General features: G+C 38.5%; 1 protein-coding gene across 7 annotated transcripts in view; it reads right to left on the bottom strand.

Annotated features, from left to right (window-relative positions):
- Positions 1-23097, bottom strand: part of LOC124145810 (synaptosomal-associated protein 25-like) — a 128043-nt gene that overhangs the window by 17199 nt on the left and 87747 nt on the right. For all 7 annotated transcript variants that reach the window (XM_046515782.2, XM_046515791.2, XM_046515777.2 and 4 more), the window contains 2 exons: positions 19926-20043; positions 5902-6036 (listed from right to left, as the gene is read on the bottom strand). In XM_046515782.2, the coding sequence (XP_046371738.1) occupies positions 5902-6036; positions 19926-20043 (253 nt within the window). The remainder of the gene's footprint in view (positions 1-5901; positions 6037-19925; positions 20044-23097) is intronic.

Genomic DNA, 23097 nt, shown 5'->3' with positions numbered 1-23097 from the left:
ACTTATTTATTCGTGTATAATACGTTACAGGTTCTACTACACCAAATCAGTACCAGTTTGGAGAGTGCAGTTTTCGTAGGGTGCCTTCAGTACAGATTGAGAGATATCTGGAGGCTGTGATTGGAGGATATTCTGTAAGATTTTTATGTCTTTCAAATGTACATCCATCCAGTTAGTAAAACTGACCATGTTTTCCCATATTTAGTACTGTCTTTTTCAACATGATGACTTATGCTGAATGTGACCACAGCTATTTTCAAGTAGGTGACATTTGGTGCGAAACTGGGGGTGTTGTGTTTAGCTTCCGGTACTCGGAAAAGGAGCTGACTAAGCTAGTCATTTTTTATTTTTTTATTGCTGCTCTAAGGCCAAACTGTGCACACACGTACAGGTAATAGCTGTTGAATGCTTAGTTATTTTAAAAAAAAATATAACGTTACTATAGAAGTCTATGGGAAAACATTTGGTTGTGTGTAACCTATATGCACCCTTAATTATGGGCAATTAAATTCTCGAAAAATATACCTCTCGTATATAAACATTTCAGGCTGTCAACATGAACCACAAAACTTATCTTTTAACTCTTCTATTCTAATAAGAGCCCACTATTTCTAATTTTGAGAGCGCCCTGGGCGCTTATTACGTCAAATACGGTAATCGTGACTGCAATTACTGCATTCATGAAATTTGTAAGAGAAAGAGGAAGATAATAAAGTAAGTGAGTGAGTTTGGTTTAACGCCGCTTTTAGCAATATTCCAGCAATATCACGGCAGGGGACACCAGAAATGGGCTTCACACATTGTACCCATGTTGGGAATCGAACCCGGGTCTTTGGCGTGACGAGCGAACGCTTTAACCACTAGGCTACCCGACAGCCCCTGAAGATAATAAAGATTCCAAAGCTAGGAATCATAGTATTTACAATAAATTGTCATACTTATGAATGAAAAATGTGAGAGTCACCAAAAATTAAATTAGTGTTCTCGGCAACTAAACAGTATCCAAAACCCACACAACTTAAAATGGAGCAAAAAACGTAAAATTTAGCAAATTAATAATGTGTCACAAGCGATGTTAAATTGTAAGAATAATACAATAAATTTAAAACAGTACCTAGTAATAATGGTAGGATTCAGCCCAAAAGGCTAAAATTATGGAGCATTTGGACTATGGGTTTTAGCACACAGGGACGGCACACATGAATGCACAAAATATTTCATGAAATATGACTGACCTTTAATAATGGCAACAGACCAGGGTTCCAAATTAAGATTTTTGTTTATTTGTTTGTTTGTGGTTTAATGCCGCCCTCAGCAATACTCCAGCTATATGACGGCGGTCTGTAAATAATTGAGTCTGGACCAGACCAGACCCGATCCCAAATTAAGAGAAGTTCCCTAGTTTGAAATTAACGATAGACTCGTGTCATATCATGTTGAGTATCCAATTAGGTAGATGGCAAATCTATAGTAGATAATTTTGCTGACAATTTATATTAATTTATTTCTTACCCTTTCTTTTGGTGCATCTAAACATAGGGATTTCAAGAAAATGGGTTTCCATCAAAAATACATAAATTGTTAAAGAAATACTGGGCAAGAATCATCAGGTGGGCAAAAATGTAAACTACAGATAAAATTGTTACATCTGTACAAGAAAACACTTTATGAATCAGAATATACTATCATATCTTGGTAAGACATAGATAATAAACCAATATGAGAATGACTAGAAATAGTCACGTCAAAGTCAACAGCCTCACAATCAACACAGAGATAAGGTATGTTCTGGAAGTACAAGGTCAATGTTGCAATATAGCTTCGGTATACTGGCCATCAGAGTACGATCTGGTGACATGGTTCGTGATATTGACGTACAAAGATGATGTATTGCAAGCGCATATCTCTTGACTAATGACAGCTTCTTGTTTATTGATTAACAATTAAATTAGAATTGATGATGGCAAAATGAGACTCCAACGCCTTGCTTAGCAAAGGAATAATGTTGTTAGGTAATTTTTTCAAATTCGGATTTCCAATCAATAGATTCTCATCTTTTCATGAATAGATATTTGTAATGGATGCTGCAACTAGTGGACCTCCCCAGTGAAGGGCCATCACTTTCTGGCTCTGATATTGTCTTGACTGCTAAAGTCGTGATTGAGTTGTCTCAAAATAGGTGCACTGTCAGCTGGATTCTTCTAATTGCGCAGTTGCTACGAGTTGTTTTGGTTGGTGAATCATTGCATAAAACTCATTTATATGTATGGGAGTATGATATTGTTATTTCATCAAACATTGGAAGTTCACGTCAAAGAGCACTTTGTCTGAAGTTAAATCCAAAGTGGACTGTGCAAAGAGCCTTAAGCAAGAACTGTCAAGTTCCAGAAAAAACAAAGGTTGCAGTTAATTTTCAAAGGTCTTCTTCCAGACTCTTCTCAAAAGGTTGCAATAATAAATACTTGATGATTTCATTGGTCTTGAAGCTCTTGTGGTGAAATGTACTGGCAATTCTGGGTTACACAAACTGGCCACCTGCCAGTATTAGACAAGCTGCCAAGTAGTGATGCTATATGCTACGATCTATGTCTTAATACTTAAGAGCTTTAATGAAAGAAATAAAACGGTTAATAAATGAAGCTGAATAAAGATTTTGCATAAATGATAATGATGCAAATTTGCTTCTTTTTGAGAAGCAGGAAGTATTTGGAATTATTTACCAGCCATAACAGTTCTGAGAATTTTGTTCAACATTTTGTACAGAGAAAATGTACTATTCTCGTTTGAACACATAAGATCTAATGCAATGTATCCAAACTCAAGTCTATATGTGATAACAAGCATGTCTACAATAAACAATTAAACGCCCCTATAGTCCTAAAAGATTACATTTATGTACCTGTTTCCCAAGCCTCTTGAGCATGAGCAAGGCAGGAAATCTCACATCATTCCAACATCAATTCTCTAGATGCAGATAATTCTGGAGGTGGGTGGGATTACTCCTGATTTAATAGAGGTAGATTTCTTTGAGTTATTCACAATGATAACTATTGTCTGATGATTCCTGCAAATGTTTTACCTCTATTACAGAATTGCCAGAATATATCAGAAGGACTGGTGGGTTTGACATCTCGTAACCCTTGGATACTTTACAGTTGTTCGTGGGAACTGATTATCAGATAAATCTAATGCCTTTCTTAAAGGTGATGGACCGAATCACCTTAGGACTAATTCAGAAGATGTCAGGATATAAGCAGATACACGATAAACTTCCACTGAACTACCGTAGAATTTGCATCCTGTTCCCACTTCATCAGGTGACCTTGAGACTGTCTTTCAGGCCATACGCAGTGGTGTCACCTCAGTTGCTGATGATGTAACATCTGTTTCTGATGACGTCATTGCTGGTTGTTATGATGACTTCACTACTGGTGGATCTGTCATCATTCCCATGACCTTAAACCATGTTTCCAGCTGTTAACCTATGATCTGTGCTACTTTCATTTTTACAAGGAGGGAGACTACATGGAGATAACTGCCGGTGCCGCAAACTATAGACCCCGGGAAGTACAACCTGTGTAAGTTAGGCTGAATGTCATGCAAAATATAAGTCAGTAAAAGTACTGTGGGAACACCAACGAGCAAATGGAAACAACTTGTTCTAAGGAGACTGAGTTCCAAGACACTAGGCTGGTCGATAAAGCTTTGATCTCATGTCCTTTGAATAGTCCCAATACTGGATTAGATAGATCTGCACGACAGTAACATTGTGTAATCGTGCTTTCACCATCCCGCGACTGTGGCCTTAGTTATGTTGTTTTTTTTGTCAGCGGCAATTTTACAAGATATGAATTAAGAGCTGTTTCCTGTGTCCCCTGTGGGGCTACTCTTGCTGCCAGATACAACCTGAACACTCAGCATTGGGCACAGAAGACAATCAGCCTGGTCCACAGTTTTACCTTGCACAGTTATGGAATAATGTCTGTGCGCCATTGGTACTAGAGCTGCCAGTTGGTACTAGAGCTGCCAGTTGGTTCTTGGCTACAAAGTCTTGGACAGATCTGATAGAGAGAGAACTTGAATCCACTGAGTGAGTGAGTCCAGAGAATTGTAACACATAAATCTCTGACTCTCTAGTTGCTGTGGTCACAGCTAGCAGAAAAGCTGTATTCCCAATTTTCTAAAGCAGAGCCATGAGCTAAAGGCTTATACGCTTCCTTCAGAAGATCAGACAGTACTACTTATAGATTCCACTTTAGGTTAACGAAGTTCTAACATCTTCCAGACAGAACGATCTCATCAATCTGTTTCAAACAGGGTGATTTTTTATAGTCAAACCAACATGTTGATGCACTGAGGCTAAAGCTAAACCATCTACAGTGCCATGATGAAACTTTTTATCCTGATGGAGATTGAGGAAGAAGTCTCCCCCCATGGGTATAGTTACATTACCGTTACTGGAACCTTCTCTACTGACAGAACTTGTCCCATCTGTTGTAGATGGTGGATGAAAGTCTCTTAGATCGTGTCATCACTCCTGGTTAAAACTCCGGTAGTGTGAGCAGTTCTTCCATAGAAGCGGAAACAGTCTGCGGAACCATGACTGACTAGGCCAAATGGGAGCAATGAGGATAATTACATAAACCATATCTTCAGCGTAGGCAAACATGTCCCTCCAGTTCATAGACAATGCGTCAGAAAAGGAGTGTCCCAAATCCATGTTGAAGACCTCTGGATGGAGAGAAAAGCCACAAACCTGTTTCTCGAAGAAAGACTGTCTGCCAAGACGTGTAATGTGAATAAGACGAGCTTCAATCCCGCAGCTGACTGTATCTTCCACAGAAACAAACATGTAGTCTTGTTCTTCAAACTCGCTGGTCTATTTTCAAGATTGGGTCAAGAGAAGCTTCCGTGCCTCGAGAGTGTAGTAGATTGCTCTCATCTCCTGGCAATTGATACAGCCTACTGTATTGGCTAGTGGCATGTGGTGAGTTGTCAATATCATTTTATCAACATTTTCCTTAGTGGTCACAGTTGAGGATCTTCCTGATCTTGGATCATCTTTGGGTCATTCTATTCCCCTCTTGAATTCCACTGCTCTATGCTCTTTCCTTTGCAACAATTGACACCATCTGCATGGATAGCTGTTGGAATTATCCCTTTCAGTCGGAGACACTTGATGACAGCACAGTAGCCACTTTTGTCCATTCTCATCAACAGAGAATACCTAGTCACTTTGATGTCTGCAGAAATAGGCTGCCTGGTTGTGTATTTGGTTCAAATGCAGCCTGTAACCTTTGTAAGTATTGCACTTAATACATGCAAACTCTAAAGAGTACTGTACATCCTTCATAGTTAGGCTCAGAATATTTCAGCAACCCCTTGTTTTTCTGTGACCAAGAACGGTAACAAGGCATGAGATAGGTACTGAGATACTGGAAACTAAATATAGAAAATTCCTGGAGCTCTGCACTCTCGTATGACTGAAGCAAAACTTGGGGGTGTCACATTCAGAGCCCCTTTATACCAAGAGCGCCCCTCTAAAACAGCCCTTGTACAAAGATTGCTTTGTTGAGCAGAGCCCAGTGGTTCACATTTGAATACTTATGGGTCAAGCAACCCCTGAATGGCAAGATATTAGACATATAAAGCCAGGGAATTCATATTTCCTCTGCAACTGAGTTTGTTTTTGAAGAAATCTAAAGCAGTTCAAGTAAGATCTAGCAAATGTTGGATCAGAAATGCCCATTAAGTCTTTCCATTATTGCCGCAAATATTATTGTGGGTGCACCAAATAAGCACTGCACACCGTAGACTGTCTTTGTGAAAGTACTGGAATTATAACAGTTGTAATTAGATCTATTTGTGAAACGAGACTTTAAATGATTGGCATGTACTCACTTTGTGATGTAGCCTCCTGTAGGTCCTGAACCACCAGAGTCCACAATGAGCCTCGGGCCGTTTGTGTTGGTGGGGCCATCCTCAGATGCCTTCCATGTCTTGTTGTAGTCAGAACCCTTCTCAAAGTTCTTTGCTCTGATAAAAAAACAAGAGTTTTATTAACAAAGTCAATCATCACCAGGAATCATATATGGAGTTGAGAGCTTTGTGAGTTCCCAACAGGAGAGTAGAGTACATTGATGTTTTATTACATTTACACTAACATCCATCAGCCAATTTAGGAGAAAAAATCAATTTGATGCAGGTTGTGTTCGTGTATAGTTCTTGTATAAACATGAAAACAGGAAGTGTTACAGTTGGCACATTTTCAAAGCTAAAAGTTTTGTCTCCCTCTAACTCCTCTTTGCCAAAATTCATAAGAAAAAACAAACAAACAAAAAACACCTGCAGAGTTCAATGTCCCTACTCGAACAATCCTTTTGGTTGAATAAATCATATAAATATTATCTCAAGCCACATAAACTCCCTTCTCTTTCCTTTTTTCCAAAATGACATTTTAAAAGCAAACAAAATATTACAAAAACAAGATTGAAATCTCATAATTATTGATGGGATACATATAAAATGATACAATATTTGCAAAAATGAAAATGGTCAAAATCTTTATTGACCTAAAGCTACCAAAGTGATATTTGGATTTTGAATTTACTGGACTCAAGCTTCAGATTTGTGGCAAACTGTACACATATACATAACCTTTATAAACAGAAATGCAATGTGAGTGAGAATGATTTACAAAGCTCTGAGACTGAGCTCCATCACCAATATGACAGTGAATGAACTTAATAACGGTACATTATACCAATGTACCAGTGTCTTGAACCGACAAGCCAAGCCTTAAATCAATTGTCTTACAACCACCTGAACTGCAATGTAAAATACTTCACCAAAATAATAATATATATGTAACAGCTTAACATGGGTTAAAGTAGAATACTGAACCCAGCAACTAGAACCCCACAACATTATGACCGTCCAAGGCCATAAAAGTTTGAATGAAACCGTGGAATGAGATGGGGAGAGGAGACAACAGTCAAGGATGAGAGACAGTTTATCCACCAGACTGTCTATGTATACCACTCCTTGCCTCGACTGATAGAGCCAGATAGCAAATCTCTTACACAATCACCTCTCTACCTCCCAGATTAGCCAATTAATCAGTGACAGACTTGTCTGCATCAAAACTGACATCCACTAGATGTGTCTGAAGCTGAATTGCAAATTCCTACAAAAAATGCAGTTTCCTTATACAGGGCTCCACTAACAAATTGATCCAATTTTCGGTTTGACCACATTTTTATTGAACGCTGGTGTTGTTTGCCAGATCAAATAGACACATAAAAAATGTGATGAGTTTGGGCCCCCCTTGGGAGATTTCCTTGGCTGGTTGTGTGAGAGGATATATTAATATGCATGGTAAGCTGTCACAGACATGCTGAACAAAGCCTCCAACTGACAGTAATCATATCTAGACACACCACATGGAAAACGTTTCTCATTCATGTCAAAAACTATGTTACCTGTCAATTTCTTCTCCTTTTCTTGTCTACTTTATCCAATTAGAAAAAAGAAGAAGAATTAATTAAGTTTGAAACAGCTTGGTCCTTGAATTAGATTTTATTCCCCAAATAGTTCACTATGTAATGTCACTACATAGTTCCCTCTCAAAAACAGCTCCATCAACATAACATCATAATTCAATTCTCACAAGAAACAGTACTGTCCATAAAATAGTCACGTCAACCTCAAATATCACTTTTCAATTCTCTCACAAACAGTACTTATATCAAACAATAGGATCACTGCCATAAACCTTGCATTTTGGCTGTCATCACACTATAACATTTTCAGATTTTCAACAGAAGTCCTCTTCACAGTCAACTATTCATAATCAGTTGTGAAAGTAATAGTATCTTGATGTCAAAAGGCTCTTGCGCATGCACAAAGTGGGAAAACTCACTTCTTGCCAACAATCTGCTCTCTAGATGCAAATAATTGAGGATTGGGGTGGATGGGATTACTCCTGATGTAATCGAGGTAGTATTATTAGAATTATTAACAATGATATCAAACTATTGTTTCATAACTCCTGCGAATATCCTACCTCTATTACATCACTGCCAGTATTTACCAGAGGGACAGGTGGATTCTGACACTTAGCAAATCGAAAACCTCTTCAAAAGATGATAGACTAAAGATCAGGTAAACTGAATCACTTTAAAAGGCCTAATGCTGAAGTTGTCAGGGACATATGCAAATATGTAAAAAGATTCCCTTGAACTACCATTATATTTGCGTCCCATTCCCACTTGTGACATCATCAGTGACCTTCAGATTGTCATTGTGGTCACTGTCTATCTGGACTTATGTTTATAAACTATTAAGTTTATTCTAAATAGATTGTATAATATATTAAGTTTATTCCTTCAGCAACCCATACTTGCCGTAAAAGGCGACTACCCTTGTCATAAGACTCGCTGACTTGGTTTAAGCATGTCATCGTATCCCAATTGCGTGGATCGATGCTCATGATGTCAATCACTGGGTTGTCTGGTCCAGACTCGTTTACTTACAGACCATCGTCATATAGCTGGAATATTGCTGAGCGTGGCGTTAAACAATAAACATCATCTTCTTATTAAGTTTATTCAATATTTGATTCAATAAAGTTTACATAAATTTTGGCGAAATCATGTGTCCTTCAGATACTTACAACTTCTCTTTACCCCATTTCATAGGGACTGCTTTACATCATCTGTGATTGCACCAACGTATTTCACAGCAACCAAGATCATATTACCGCAACTGACTCTTTGAACTGACTTCTGTTCCAGACGTAAAAAGTATCCGACAACATACCAAAGTGCTACCGCATAATCCTGGTTATGATTATTATTCAAAAATTCTAAATATATATAGTTAAAACTGCAATTAATAACACAATATCCGAAAATATTATTCCTGGTAAAATAATAGTTTCAGTTACTATCTTTTCCCGATCACTGCATTCTTTTCCTTTATATTATTGGGTATGTTTTAACCTAATAACCAGTACATTGGAAGAAAACAAGTGTACAGCTGATTTTTATTTCTGGCTTAGTTTACAAGACAATCCACACAGTAATTTTAATGTCAGCATATAACATAATGCCTAGCCTTAAAAGAAATACAATTGAAATGGTAAATCTTCATGTCTACTAATGTGTAAATTTTACATTTTCATTGACTAAATTTGTTATCATGTTATTCTTTGACCTGAAGCGTTACAATCTAGTTTTTTTACTAACAGAAAAGAAGTTTAATGAAACTGTAACCTTTACATAGGCTGACCCCTTTCTACAGTCTTCTTATTTGGTCATCAAAATCCGGCTTACCTACGGTCACAGACTTGGGTTATGATGGTGATCAGTAAATAATCCAATTTGGACCAGACAAACCAGTCAGAGATATTGTGAGGTGAGGTGAGGTGAAATGGGGTTTAACGTCGCGTCCAAGATTTTTGCACTTATATATCGACGTGCATGCACATGTGTGTGTGTGTGTGTGTGTGTGTGTGTGTGTGTGTGTGTGTGTGTGTGTGTGTGTGTGTGTGTGTGTGTGTGTGTGTGTGTGTGTGTGTGTGTGTGTGTGTGTGTGCTGGTCAAGACTGATGCCGATTTATAGTGCTAGCACACTGAGATACCATGCCGCAGTTTCACATGAATACCCCACTCAGACACAGTATACTGACTCTGAGCCGACAAGTCCTTGTTTTAGCCCCTTAATGCTAAGCGCCAGACAGGGTAACAACAAGTACCATCTTTTAACGTCTTTTGGTATGACGTGGCTAGGGATCGAACCCCGGACCTTCCGTTCTCCGGGCGGATGCTCTACCATTAGACCACGGAGGCGGTCCAGAGATATTGTGATGGTCCTACAACATCCAAGTACGATGACATGTAATCAATCAAGTCACACAGTCTGACCACTCATTTCATTTAGTCTCCTCTCACAAGCATAGGTTGCTGGGGACAATGCTAGCCCCAGACACCCACAGGGGCTACTAATACATTGAAAGAGCACCTGTAGAAAGAACTATCTCAAATTGGTTTGTTGTACTTTCCCAACTTTGTTGTAACTTTACTACACCATTGTCTAAGAAGAACACATCAATGCTAAGATAAAAAAACAGAAGAAAATATGTCAACTGAATATTTCTAATGTCACTTTGATGCAGGAGTGCGATCAAATATCACTTGGACATGGGACTATTTGGACCTGGCTGAAAGTGTTTGTGTTCCTGGCATGGATCATTGCACACACTGTCAACAAGGTATAGGCTGCCATGAGAAGTAGGACATTGCTGGCCATATGGCCTAAAACAACATTCATCCACCCATTCACTTTAGGACAGTGACACTAGCTTTAAAAAAATAAATGAAATAAAAAAAAGGCTGCATCCAAATGCAACAGTATCTAAAACAACAAAAATTATTTTCATTTCCTATTTGGAAGATGAACTACTTCATGATGTCCCTTCTTAAACAAGCAGTAGCCTGCCTGGGATCTCAAATGGTCTCTGCTGGAATCCAATTGAGAGCCCTACAATCTGCCGTATATTCTTTAAGATTGATTGCCACAATTACCTGATTTAGGCTTGGCAAATATCATTACCCAGAATTCTCTTCCCTTGTAGATTTGACTCTACCAGGGCCAAGGCTTTCATTGTCTGGTTATATATGATGGACAGTAAGAGACTCCTGCATTAGTAGGGTTAAAACACTACAGTACATCAGGATTTGTCTCCATAAGGAACAATTCATCATCTTTAATTGTATTTTTTACTCTAAAGCTCATTTTCTAGGACACAAATTATTGTTCTTTTATTCATCCAATGTTTTTTTTGTGGTGCTGGATCCATCAGAGAGGAGTTATTAAAGACATAAAATGTCTCCGACTGCTGTAACAACATGATGGAAGTGAAAAAGAAATTGATAAAAGGAAAGAGAAGGTTGTCCAGTGGAGCTGTCTTGTTCAGAGAATATTTGAAGTCATTGCAAAATATCAAGTTATTATAATAATATTTGACTGCAGTCGGTGGATGGTGTAAAGACTGCGAGTTTCGACTAAAGCCACATTGGATAATATTTCTCCATGGCTCTCGTCAGCTTCATACAGGAAGCAAGCACAATTTGGAAAAGGTCATTATTGTTCATCCCATTTGTGAAATCCACATAAAAAGTATGGTGATCACAGACCAACATTCTGAGTCGTGATCTACAAATGTTCTTATCTTTAATGGGGGACACAACACTGCACAATAAGTTGTGTCCAAGGAGCGCTGGGTCCCCAATAAATATATTTTCCTGATCCATTTCATAATGATTGTAAATGTCTGTCATCATGGTCATAGCTAGATTTGCTGATGTGTCAGGACAGAATACCATTACAAGAAGCAGAAAAAAACTCTGTACAAGCTACATGAATGTTAATCATTGTTAATCCAATGTGACACAGAGGACAGCAAGTCCATCTCGGAAACATTCCTGGCAGAAGAAATCAAGATGAATAGATGCTAGAGATGTCTGGAATCAGGGGAACCTGTGACCACATTAGTCCAACATATTCAATAATTGCTCCAGCTGTCGTGGAGAAGTTGAAAATGTAATGGTTTATGATGACAGATGATAGAAGATGGTATGCCCTTCGTACTCCAAACTAACACAGATATGAGGTGCATCAGAGTTTATACCAGGTATTTCGCTAGACATAGACTCATTATCCTTCTGTATTGATCACATCCAAATCTAATAAGCTCATCAATGATATAACACCTCAAAATTGAACCCATATGTACCCCCAGACTTGTACATGATTCTTAATGATGCTCTTGACTGACACATGCTCTATTTTCGGTAATAGTAGAATTCAATAAACATGAACCTGTCTCCAAGAATATGAGGATTAAATCCCAGTTTCCATGGTTGCAGTATTTATTTTATGTCCACAAATAAGAAAGAGGATTTTGTCCTGTTGTAATCAGAAAAATAACATTTTTATCAAAGCGATTCACACATATTTAAATCTTTTTGAGAAAGCAAACTAGTGGTTTATTTGTTTGTTTGTTTATTTGTTGTTTAACGCAGCACTCAGCAATATTCCAGCGCTATGATCAAGTTGCATGTTGCTGTAACATTGGTGATGCTGCGTAAAGAAGAACAATACTCCACTCACTCCCAACACATTTTCCCCCATGGGCCTCGTACTACGAAGCGATCTTTGTGTAGTGACCGTTGTAACACCCAGACTATACCATAAACATGTAGACAGTTGTAGTGCTGATAAATGGGGGCCTAAGTTTCAATGTCCCATGTTCCCATTGGCTCTAATCATAATAATGTGACAGACACAAGTCCTGTGTGGCAAACTCAAGAGGAGTTCCTCAAGCATTTATCAGGTCATCAGAAAACTAAGAACAAGTGTCTGTTTGTCCCACTTCATATTGATACAAATAAGACACAACAGTACAAGTCTCTATAAGTCTCAGTGAACATATACCATCAGACTGACAGCCAAGTACAAGTGTCTGTAAGTCTCAGTGAACACATGCCATCAGACTGACAGCCAAGTACAAGTGTCTGTAAGTCCCATTGAACACATGCCATCAGACTGACAGCCAAGTACAAGTGTCTGTAAGTCTCAGTGAACACATGCCATCAGACTGACAGCCAAGTACATGTGTCTGTAAGTCCCATTGAACACATGCCATCAGACTGATTGCCAAGTACAAGTGTCTGTAAATCCCATTGAACACATACCATCAGACTGACAGCCAAGTACAAGTGTCTGTAAGTCCCACTGAACACATACCATCAGACTGACAGCCAAGTACAAGTGTCTGTAAGTCCCATTGAACACATGCCATCAGACTGACAGCCAAGTACAAGTGTCTGTAAGTCTCAGTGAACACATACCATCAGACTTACAGCCAAGTACAAGTGTCTGTAAGTCTCAGTGAACACATGCCATCAGACTGACTGCCAAGTACAAGTGTCTGTAAATCCCATTGAACACATACCATCAGACTGACAGCCAAGTACAAGTGTCTGTAAGTCTCAGTGAACACATACCATCAGACTGACAGCCAAGTACAAGTGTCTGTTAGTCTCAGTGAACACATACTATCAGACTGACAGCCAAGTACAAGTGTCTGTAAGTCTCAGTGAACACATACCATCAGACTTACAGCCAAGTACAAGTGTCTGTAAGTCCTATTGAACACATGCCATCAGACTGACTACCAAGTACAAGTGTCTGTAAGTCTCAGTGAACACATACTATCAGACTGACAGCCAAGTACAAGTGTCTGTAAGTCCCATTGAACACATGCCATCAGACTGACAGCCAAGTACAAGTGTCTGTAAGTCTCAGTGAACACATACTATCAGACTGACAGCCAAGTACAAGTGTCTGTAAGTCTCAGTGAACACATACCATCAGACTTACAGCCAAGTACACGTGTCTGTAAGTCCTATTGAACACATGCCATCAGACTGACTACCAAGTACAAGTGTCTGTAAGTCCCATTGAACACATGCCATCAGACTGACAGCCAAGTACAAGTGTCTGTAAGTCTCAGTGAACACATGCCATCAGACTGACAGCCAAGTACAAGTGTCTGTAAGTCCTATTGAACACATGCCATCAGACTGACTACCAAGTACAAGTGTCTGTAAGTCCCATTGAACACATGCCATCAGACTGACTGCCAAGTACAAGTGTCTGTAAGACCTATTGAACACATGCCATCAGACTGACTGCCAAGTACAAGTGTCTGTAAGTCCCATTGAACACATACCATCAGACTGACAGCCAAGTACAAGTTTCTGTAAGTCTCAGCCAAGTACAAGTCTCTGTAAGTCCCATTGAACACATGCCACCAGACCGACAGCCAAGTACAAGTGTCTGTAAGTCTCAATTAACACACCATCAAACAGGATAGAGCTGAGATTGGGACAGGGACAGAAGGAACAAACACTTCAAAGTACTCTCATCTATTTTCTGACAACAGCAATGACAACACCATAAAAGCCAGACAGTGCATGTGTAAAGCTTGTTTGACAGATGTATTGAAACATGTTTGTTCATTCACCAACTCTGTCCATCCTCACATCAAGAATGGGTTCCACATACGTGCTGCTATGCACAAATGCATGTTGTCCAACTTAAAACATTTTATGGAAGTCATTGATTGTTGGACATGGAAAAGTCTGACATTTATATCTGACCAGCATTGTTGATCTACTCATTATATTGCGGCAGCAGATGAGATATTGATATGGAAAAATGGTAATTTGAATTTATTCATTCACTGAAACAAAATCATTTTGGAGTGATTCGTTGCAGACAGAATCCATGCAAGTTAGTGAAACAAAGCCTCATGGGAAAATTCTCCATCTGACGGATGATGCAATCATGACCAGTATTCATGCTTCTGTCATGAATTATATATGTCAACATCTATTCTGGCATTCCTGACTCAAATGAAAGGCTTCTTCACTTTCTGCCTGAACTTATAGTTTGGGATTATAAGCCAGAGAGAAAAATGGAGAAAAAAATAATCTTACTCAGGCATGATGAGCAAACCCGACACACACAAAATTATCTAAAACACTACATTTATTGCTGCTCTGAAGGGTATATAACTATGATGTAATGAATACACAATTAAGTGCACAGTTTCATACTAAAAAAAGGATTCTGCGAGCAGAAACTTCCAGAGTCCAATTGTGTCACGTCAGAAAGTTGAAGTTTTGCCATTTATTAAAAAAATAAAATAAATGAGCATATCTTAATTCCTTCTCTTTTTACTCAATTTTGATTTGGAAAGACTTACTGCAAAGGTTAACACCGCAGTGCTGCTGTAACTTATAGTCCTTCAAGCCTAACCGACAAATTAGCCGACTTGCCTTACAAGATATCATTTGGTGAAATTCAGTGATTGTAAATACAGCCATCATCAGCAGCAGCATCTGATAACTGGGTAATCCCTTCAGTCTACTTGGCCATCAAAGAAGACGGTATGGTTCTGGTGGTGTTAGGAAAACCATGAAATGACGTCAAAGTCTGACCACCATCAGATAAGCAATGGTGATTTGGACAAATTGGACATTTCTCTAATTGCTTGTAGTCTATCACCATTGTTATCAACTTCAGCTTACAGAAACGCTACATGTATGCATCTGATTGCTATTTCATGGAATCTGACCTGATTCCAGCAGTCTTGGAGAAGACAACAACTTCCAATCAAATATGTTACACTGTAATTATTGGTAAACGTGTTCATCACAATTGTAACTGCACATTTGATTTCATACCATTATATGAAATATCAAAGGAAATTACTGATTCATTTGTCTTTTCCAACAATAAAATGAAATTCATACAAAAAAAGACAAGTGTATCAGTACTACTGATCACCTAATACCTTAAATGTTATAAGGATGTGTAAGTTCAGTCGTCATTTGGATGCTAAGGAATTATTCCATTGATATACCTGGAATATACTTTGTAAAACCAAACTATACGTAACTGTACTTAAGGCCTATACTGAAAAAAGAATGAGCAAAAGAGTTCTCTTTCACAGCTCATTTCAGTCATTTGAAATATGGCAAACCGTTAAACCTTGAATAAATGCCGGGTCTTATGACTGTCTGCCTTGAATAAATGTCGAATGTGCATGCTACACTGACATTTTTTGAAGAGTGAAAATACAATGAATGCTAACAATTAAAGTCTGAAAGGGTCCATACTGTATACCGTATCAGTGTGAGGTACAGAAGGTGAGAACCAAACATGGAAATGTCTTCCGTATATTTCTACCAGCAAAGCTTTTGCAAGCTTTACAAAGGCCTTGAATGGTGGAACCCTGATCAAAGATTTTTGAGAGAGTTGTTTGATGTTCCTTGAAACCTTTATAGAAAGGGCATGCTAGATGCACCTCAAAAGTTGAAGTCATCCCTCTTGTCTCTTGTCTTTTGGATAACTTTTGTCACTCTGAATTTTTATGCATAGATCTAAATATTAAACAGATAAGGTGGTTTCTAGCTTAGTTGGATAAATCCGTGGAAGTGAACTGGCTATATGACCATTATTGAACAATTCGAGATCATCGATATACTTTAAGCTTATGTTAAAACTTCTTGGCCAAATTCCCTTGTTTTGATTTTGCCAATCTGAGCAGAAATTTCGACTTGCATACATATCAGGAAGGTGGGTACACAATTGGTGCCCATTGGGATGCTTACTGTCTTACATAATGTCCTATGCCCAAATTTCACACAGAAGAATAACACAAGCATAGGAATATAGTGCTGACAAATCAGGATAATAACCTAACATGGACCTAACTCATTGTGGCACATAAAGGACTCAATTCTGCCACCGTGAGATGGCCACTGGGCCATCTTTGTCCATGAACCCGAAAACCAACAAACAAGCCACCATGTTTCTAGACAACTTACAAAGTAGCAGTCCTTTCAGAACTTTGTTTGCTGATCTTTGAAACAATGTTTTGCAAGTCTACCAAAGAATTGCAACACAAACATATTTCTTACAAGTCAATGCAACATTGAGAAATAACAAATGTTTCCAGCATGTGCTGATGTTTTGAAGAAATCTTTTTGATGAGAACATTCCATTAGTTTTAAGAACAGTACACTGATTACAAAACAATGAACCGCACAGCTTTCATAAGTTTTCAAGGAATCTGGATGGACTTATTTGGGTATCTCATATCCTGGCTCCAGATATTTGAAATGATCTCAGCACTATGACAATCGTAAGTGACTGTTAATCTATGAGAGTCATGACAATTGTATCGTTTTGAAAATCTAGAGCCACATGTACAAGAGGCCGAAATGATCTATAAAAACAATTTAAGCAAATTATTTTGAGATCCAATGTATTTTTGACAATCCAGTTAATCAAAACTGTTTCCACATGAATGAGTTTTTCCTGCTGTTAGCAGCATCTCAGCCACATGACTGCAGGGGGCATGAGATACAGGCTCCACACACAGTGCCCAGGTGGAGAATTCAGAGAGGGTTTTCACCATGACAGACTCTAACCTTGTGTGTGAGGAATCAACAGAGGCATTGAGATTCAGAACTTCTTGTTGCAATATCTCCACATTATTGACAATACCATTACAAGCATATCATTGATTCCAGTGAGGATAAGTACAATTGTGTGCCAGTTAATTGAGTAAATCAGAAACACACTATGAATGTCACAGCACCAGCTGACGTGTAAGAAGAGAATGTAAATAGCAGTCACTAAGGTGACAAGCTGGCATGAAACAGACATTGGTTGTAATTAACAAACCCAATTAAACCCTTTGTCATGCATGTGGTCTATACACAGCTAAAATTATCACAGAATTTCTAATTTTAATTAAATGCCTGTTATGACCCTGGTATGATCCTCATTTCTGTCTTGCATTTTGGACTTCATCAATGTCAAATGTTGGTTGGTTGATTGGTTTGTTGTTAAACGCTCCACTCAGCAATATTCCAGCTATATGACGGTGGTCTGTAACTATTCGAGTCTGGACCAGACAATCCAGTGACTGATATCATGAGCATTGATCTACACAATTGGGATCGATGACATGCATCAACCAAGTCAGCAAGCCTGACCACCCAATCCCGTTAGTCGCCTCTTACGACAAGCATAGTCGCCTTGTACGACAAGCATGGGTTGCTGAAGACCTATTCTACCCCTGATCTTCACAGACAAAATGTACTTCAATTACATAGCTGTGGGTTGTATACAGATAGGTCCGTTATATTTTCAATATGATTCTTCATTTCATTTTGGTAGAAACCTATTTCTTTCTTGCTTTAGATTTCATACTATGTTTTGGCATAGAGCCATATTAATTCTCTTATTAACATCTATTTTGACCCATCTGGACTTAAAGGATGAAATGAGAGAGTTGGTACTTGAGAACAGCCAGAGACTTTAACCCCTAGTACAATGCTAAAATTTTTTTGTTTCAGTCTAGTATGCCTGCGTAGTAATTGCAGGACTGAAGTGATTCACCAAAGTATCCTAAGTTCGCACATACTTTAAGCCAAAATATCAGTAATGTATCACAAGGCCAAGTAGCAATAAAAGAAAAACATTATTCAATGATGACTGGGTTTAAAATGTCATGACTCATGGACCACTTTTCAGCTATATATTGCAGCTGTTGAATGAAATAGAAATGCTGAAACTCTATGGTGAACATAAAAATATAAACATTAAAATGTCAAATACCTTCAATTTCAATATGTCTGCACTAGGAGGGAGAGTAAAATCAATACATGCCTATACTCTCAGTACTTTTGTGTGCTATCTGTGATTCTGTGACAATGGATGATAATGCTCAGATGATAATGCTCAGACAATCAAGATCACCCATATCATTAATCTGAATTTATATGAGTTTTAGCTCTGATCCAATCAATCTCAGCTGAAATAACATCCCCATCTGACATTCAACAGTCACCTAACAGAAAAGAATGAATGATGTGTGGAACTATGACACTGGAGCCATGCATCTCTCCTCTCCGTCAATGTTATTCCCCTCCGTAGTGTGTGAACCTGATACATGTTTAATAATATTGACACCAGCATCCAAAACATAATCCTATTTTAGGAACTATAGCAGCGTTTAACAGTAAAGAAAACCAATCATGATCAATAACATTTTGAATGAATGAATTTTTCAATTATTCTGTCTTTAAATGTATTTGATGCTCCTTCCTGAGCCCCCTATATAGTCTCTCTCCCAGACCCTAGAGAAATCCAACTCAAGTCTAGAATGATTTGGCAAGTCTAGATTGCCTCAGCCTAAAATTAAGGACTGTTCTGGCTTCCTTTTGATTTTTTACTTTATATATATATTTAGATAAGATAACTTTATTTTAGGGACTAAATGTCAGTCTACCCAACAAATGAAATGGCAAGCTTAGGATAAAACTAAATATAACCTACCCTGCCATTATCTCTCATCTCTAAACCTTAAGTGGACAGTATATAAAACAGAAACATAAAATAACAGATAGAGCACATATCAGTATTCATGTCTATATCCTTGATAATCCAACAACTTTTTTCCTAGCAGCCTAAATATTTCCCTGAATATGTCCTCTTCCAAACATTTAGAAACATAACAGATTTTTAAGCTCAAGAAATGACTATTTTCAGTACAGTAACAATGAGGTCATTAAGCATAAACTGCACAATTGAGCACACAATCTTTCAATAATATAGTGGGCAGATTGCTAAATGTGTGCAGATAAAAAAAACATTTTCCGGTTCTATTTCTCCAGGACAACATGTATGACAACAGTCAGAGATCATATGACATGAGTGCAAGTTATCTCTGCAGTCTGATGGAAGGGGGGAATGTTGTTACATGGTGCATGCAGTTTTTCAGCTGTATTACAACAGCCTCTAAATAATCAACACTTAAACAGGCAAATCTGTAGTTCCTACCAAATGATATATGTTCTGACAAAATGATCCCATTAGGGTACAATGACACACACATCAGATAGTGAGTGAGAGAATATGGTTTTACGCCGCTTTCAGCAATAGTCCAGCAATATCATGGCAGGGGAAAACCAGAAATGGGCTTCACACATTGTACCCATGTCGGGAATCGAACCCGGGTCTTCGGTGTGACGAATGAACACTTTCAACCACCAGCCTACCCGACCGCCCCCACTATCAGATAGACCACACACTACAAACTATCCTCATCAGTCAGCTCTTACGGCTATTATGGGATGCTGTGGTCTGTTCCACAAACTTGTTCTAGCTCTAAGGTGATCGTAACTCCCATAATTTAATATAGACTTAGGACTGTCATATCTCTACGATTGCTTTGTGGAGCGGGGACCTGTATCATTAGATCAAAACAAAAGACTTACTTCTTCCAAGGCAGCACACAGAGTCCACAGCATTTCTCCAGGCCCTCCAGGTTCTTCTCTGCATCCCTCATGTCCTGGTTGATCTGGTCCATGCCCTCCTCAACACGATCAAGTTGCTCTGAAACACACAAACAGCTTGTGAACAGCAGAAACACTTCCTCAACCCATTCCTCCAAGCAATCCTAGGACTTATGTATTTAATGTAGTATTTGTTGTATACAACCAAAGATGGCTGTTGGATGCGGTAAATGTGTATGTTCATATGGTAAAGGTAATCTGCAACAGTTTCAAATCGCACTCATCAAATTAGAAAATAGTTATATATACTAACAGTATCTTATTCATTGAAACATTTATCATTTACAGCAAAACAATCAACATCATGTTGCAACAATTTATTGAGTAAGTGAATGTTGTTTTGTGCTGCTGTCAGCATTATTTCAGCAACATGTCAAGGTGGCCTGTACAGAAAAAAGTTTTGGCCAAGCAAACCAGTGGTTGATAGCGTGAGCACCAGCTACATCACACACTATAAATACCTAAACTTAATTTTTGTCAGCTCTTATGACAAATATGGGGTACATGAGACATATTTTCCCCTTGAAACTCAAACACTTGCACATTTGTTAATACACATTACATGTATGCATGCCTTACTTGAGATGCAGAAACAACATGCCCTCAGCATTCAGTACCATTAGTGATCACAAATTAGAGATACCTTCAACTCCAGACTGACCAGCACTGTATCATCATGTTGGATTGGCATACATGCTTTACTACTCTGTCAGAGGGATGATTTTACTGTTACATCAACTGATGTAATTAAACCTTTTTTTTCTATCATATCATGGCCATGGAAATGTTCACTAAACTGGAATGACAAACTTTTGTATGAACTTCACATACACAGCCAAGTAGATACGGTTCAAATCTTTCAATGTTCATTAAATAATATCAAGCAGTGTTTCTAATACTTTTTCAGCTGTTTGATTGAAGGAGACATGATTTCACTTCATGACAACATAGGGATTCTGGGTGAGAGGCGACTAAATGGATTGCGTGGTCAGTCTCAGAAATTTGGTTGATAGCATGTTGCCATCACACAGCTGGAATATTCCTGAGTGCGGCACTAAACAAACCAACCAACTTGACAAAATATATCCGGATTTCATGTCTGAAAGATGGTCACAAAACGGAGGTCAAACTTGTCATTCAAATAAGCAATCATTTATTAAACAATATACTCTTAGGAAGAATACTGATGATCTAGTTATTTTGCTTATTTTGTTTGTTGACAAACAAACAAGAACACACAATAAAATGCAGTTAAAAATTTAATTGTTGCAGAGTGAACTTAAAAGTACTTTAACCATGGTGCCTTTGTCTTTGACCGTGCATAAACTAACTGAATTATAAGTAAAACAACACTTGGCAATGACGGAACTTCTTTTTTTGCCCATCATTTACCTTCATGCTACAACAATTTCACAAAAAACATGTGTCGCCAGCGGGATTCGAACCAATGAAAACTGCACCGAAGGCTAACGAATGGAGTCTTCTGCCACAGCGACATGGGAGAAATTGTATAAAATTAATAACTAATTATTTACTTACATCAGGACTAATTGTTTATCCATCTATGCAAAGCGAAATATGTGTTTTATGCAGTTTTTATACAGTATGTTAGATAGAAAAGAAAGATAGATCATCAGTGGTATGTTTGCTCATAATGGGCTCATCAACATGGGCAAGTAATGTTTGGGTGATTGATGAAGGTGCTCGAGTTGGTCCAAAATGAATGGTATACACGTATGGGACACGTATTTCATAACTTGAGTGGGCAAAGTGCGAGGTGCACGTGAGGAAGGCTCGGGGAACATATTTCACATGTATCACGCCAGGGCAACTCACACAGTGTTCTCACAGATAAGCATTAAGTTCCTGAATACCTTTCAAATAACCTTCAAGAAAACCATGTCTCTTTAAGCATTGGAGGTGCTATAAGTGTCAGACATGGTTAAAACGAGTGAGAGAACTCGAACCATGGTGTCTAATCGTTGAAATGGTAAGTGAGAGTCCAACTAAGAGTCTTCTCCACATGGTATTTATCAGAGCTAAATCACCCTTCTTTATTGTTGTTAAAAACCTATTTATCGATGCATTTTGAAAACAATCACTCATGAACATCTCAATTTAATCTTGGTCTGTAGAGACAATGCAAGTAAATTTCAAATTAACTGCCATTATCTTGTTTTAGCATGTTTACACAGCCATCAACCTACATTGTTTACACACACAACTTCATTTCTATGCCAGGAATGCTTACACAGATACATGAACGATAAATGTTGCACAGCAAACACTGGTTCAGTCAATGGTGACATTACGTTAAGGTGTCAGGACCTATGCAATAGTAAAGCTGGCACGAGATGCTGACAATTATCAACCATAATCCCCAACAGAGACGTATTTGCTTTGGCAACGCCCACAAACGGTCAGTAATACATGCATCAATGTACACCCAGTCCCTACACTATAACACCTCCACAAAAGAGAGACGACACAAAGTTATGTCTATCGTGCTTCTGTGTGTGGGAAAATGTTTAATGTGGCACTGCAAATACTTTTGTCGATTTCATTTCAGAAGCCTTGATGGACACAACAGGGCCCAAGGTCGGGTTAGTCAATACATGACAGCCTCCATGTTGTAGTTGATAGAGAGTCTGCCTGGAGAGCAAAAGGTTGTTGGTTCAATCCCCTGGCTGAGTCACACAAAAAGATGTTAAAAAATGGTACTCTGCAATAAGGGGTTAAAAGAAAGACAGGCCAGCCTGGAGTCAGTATAACAGGTCTGTAATGGGCATCCATTTTTGCTTGTTTATTGTTTAACGCCGCACTTGGCAATATTCCAGCTATATGACAGCGGTCTGTAAATAATCGAGTATGGACCAGACAATACAGTGATTGATATCATGCGCATCGATACACGCAATTGGGATACGATGACATGCATCAACCAAGTCAGCGAGCCTAACCACCCGATCCCGTTAGTCGCCTCTTACAGCAAGCATGGGTTGCTATAGCCCTATTCCATCCCGGATGTTCACGGGTTGGGTATCTATGTTCAAATGCAGCATGGTAGTTTTGGAGGATTTTAGAACTAACAAGG

This window comes from Haliotis rufescens, unplaced genomic scaffold (genome assembly GCF_023055435.1).
Source record: "Haliotis rufescens isolate VD_foot unplaced genomic scaffold, xgHalRufe1.0.p SCAF_3, whole genome shotgun sequence".
NCBI lineage: Eukaryota > Metazoa > Mollusca > Gastropoda > Lepetellida > Haliotidae > Haliotis > Haliotis rufescens.
This window is presented reverse-complemented; position numbering and strand designations above follow the sequence as displayed.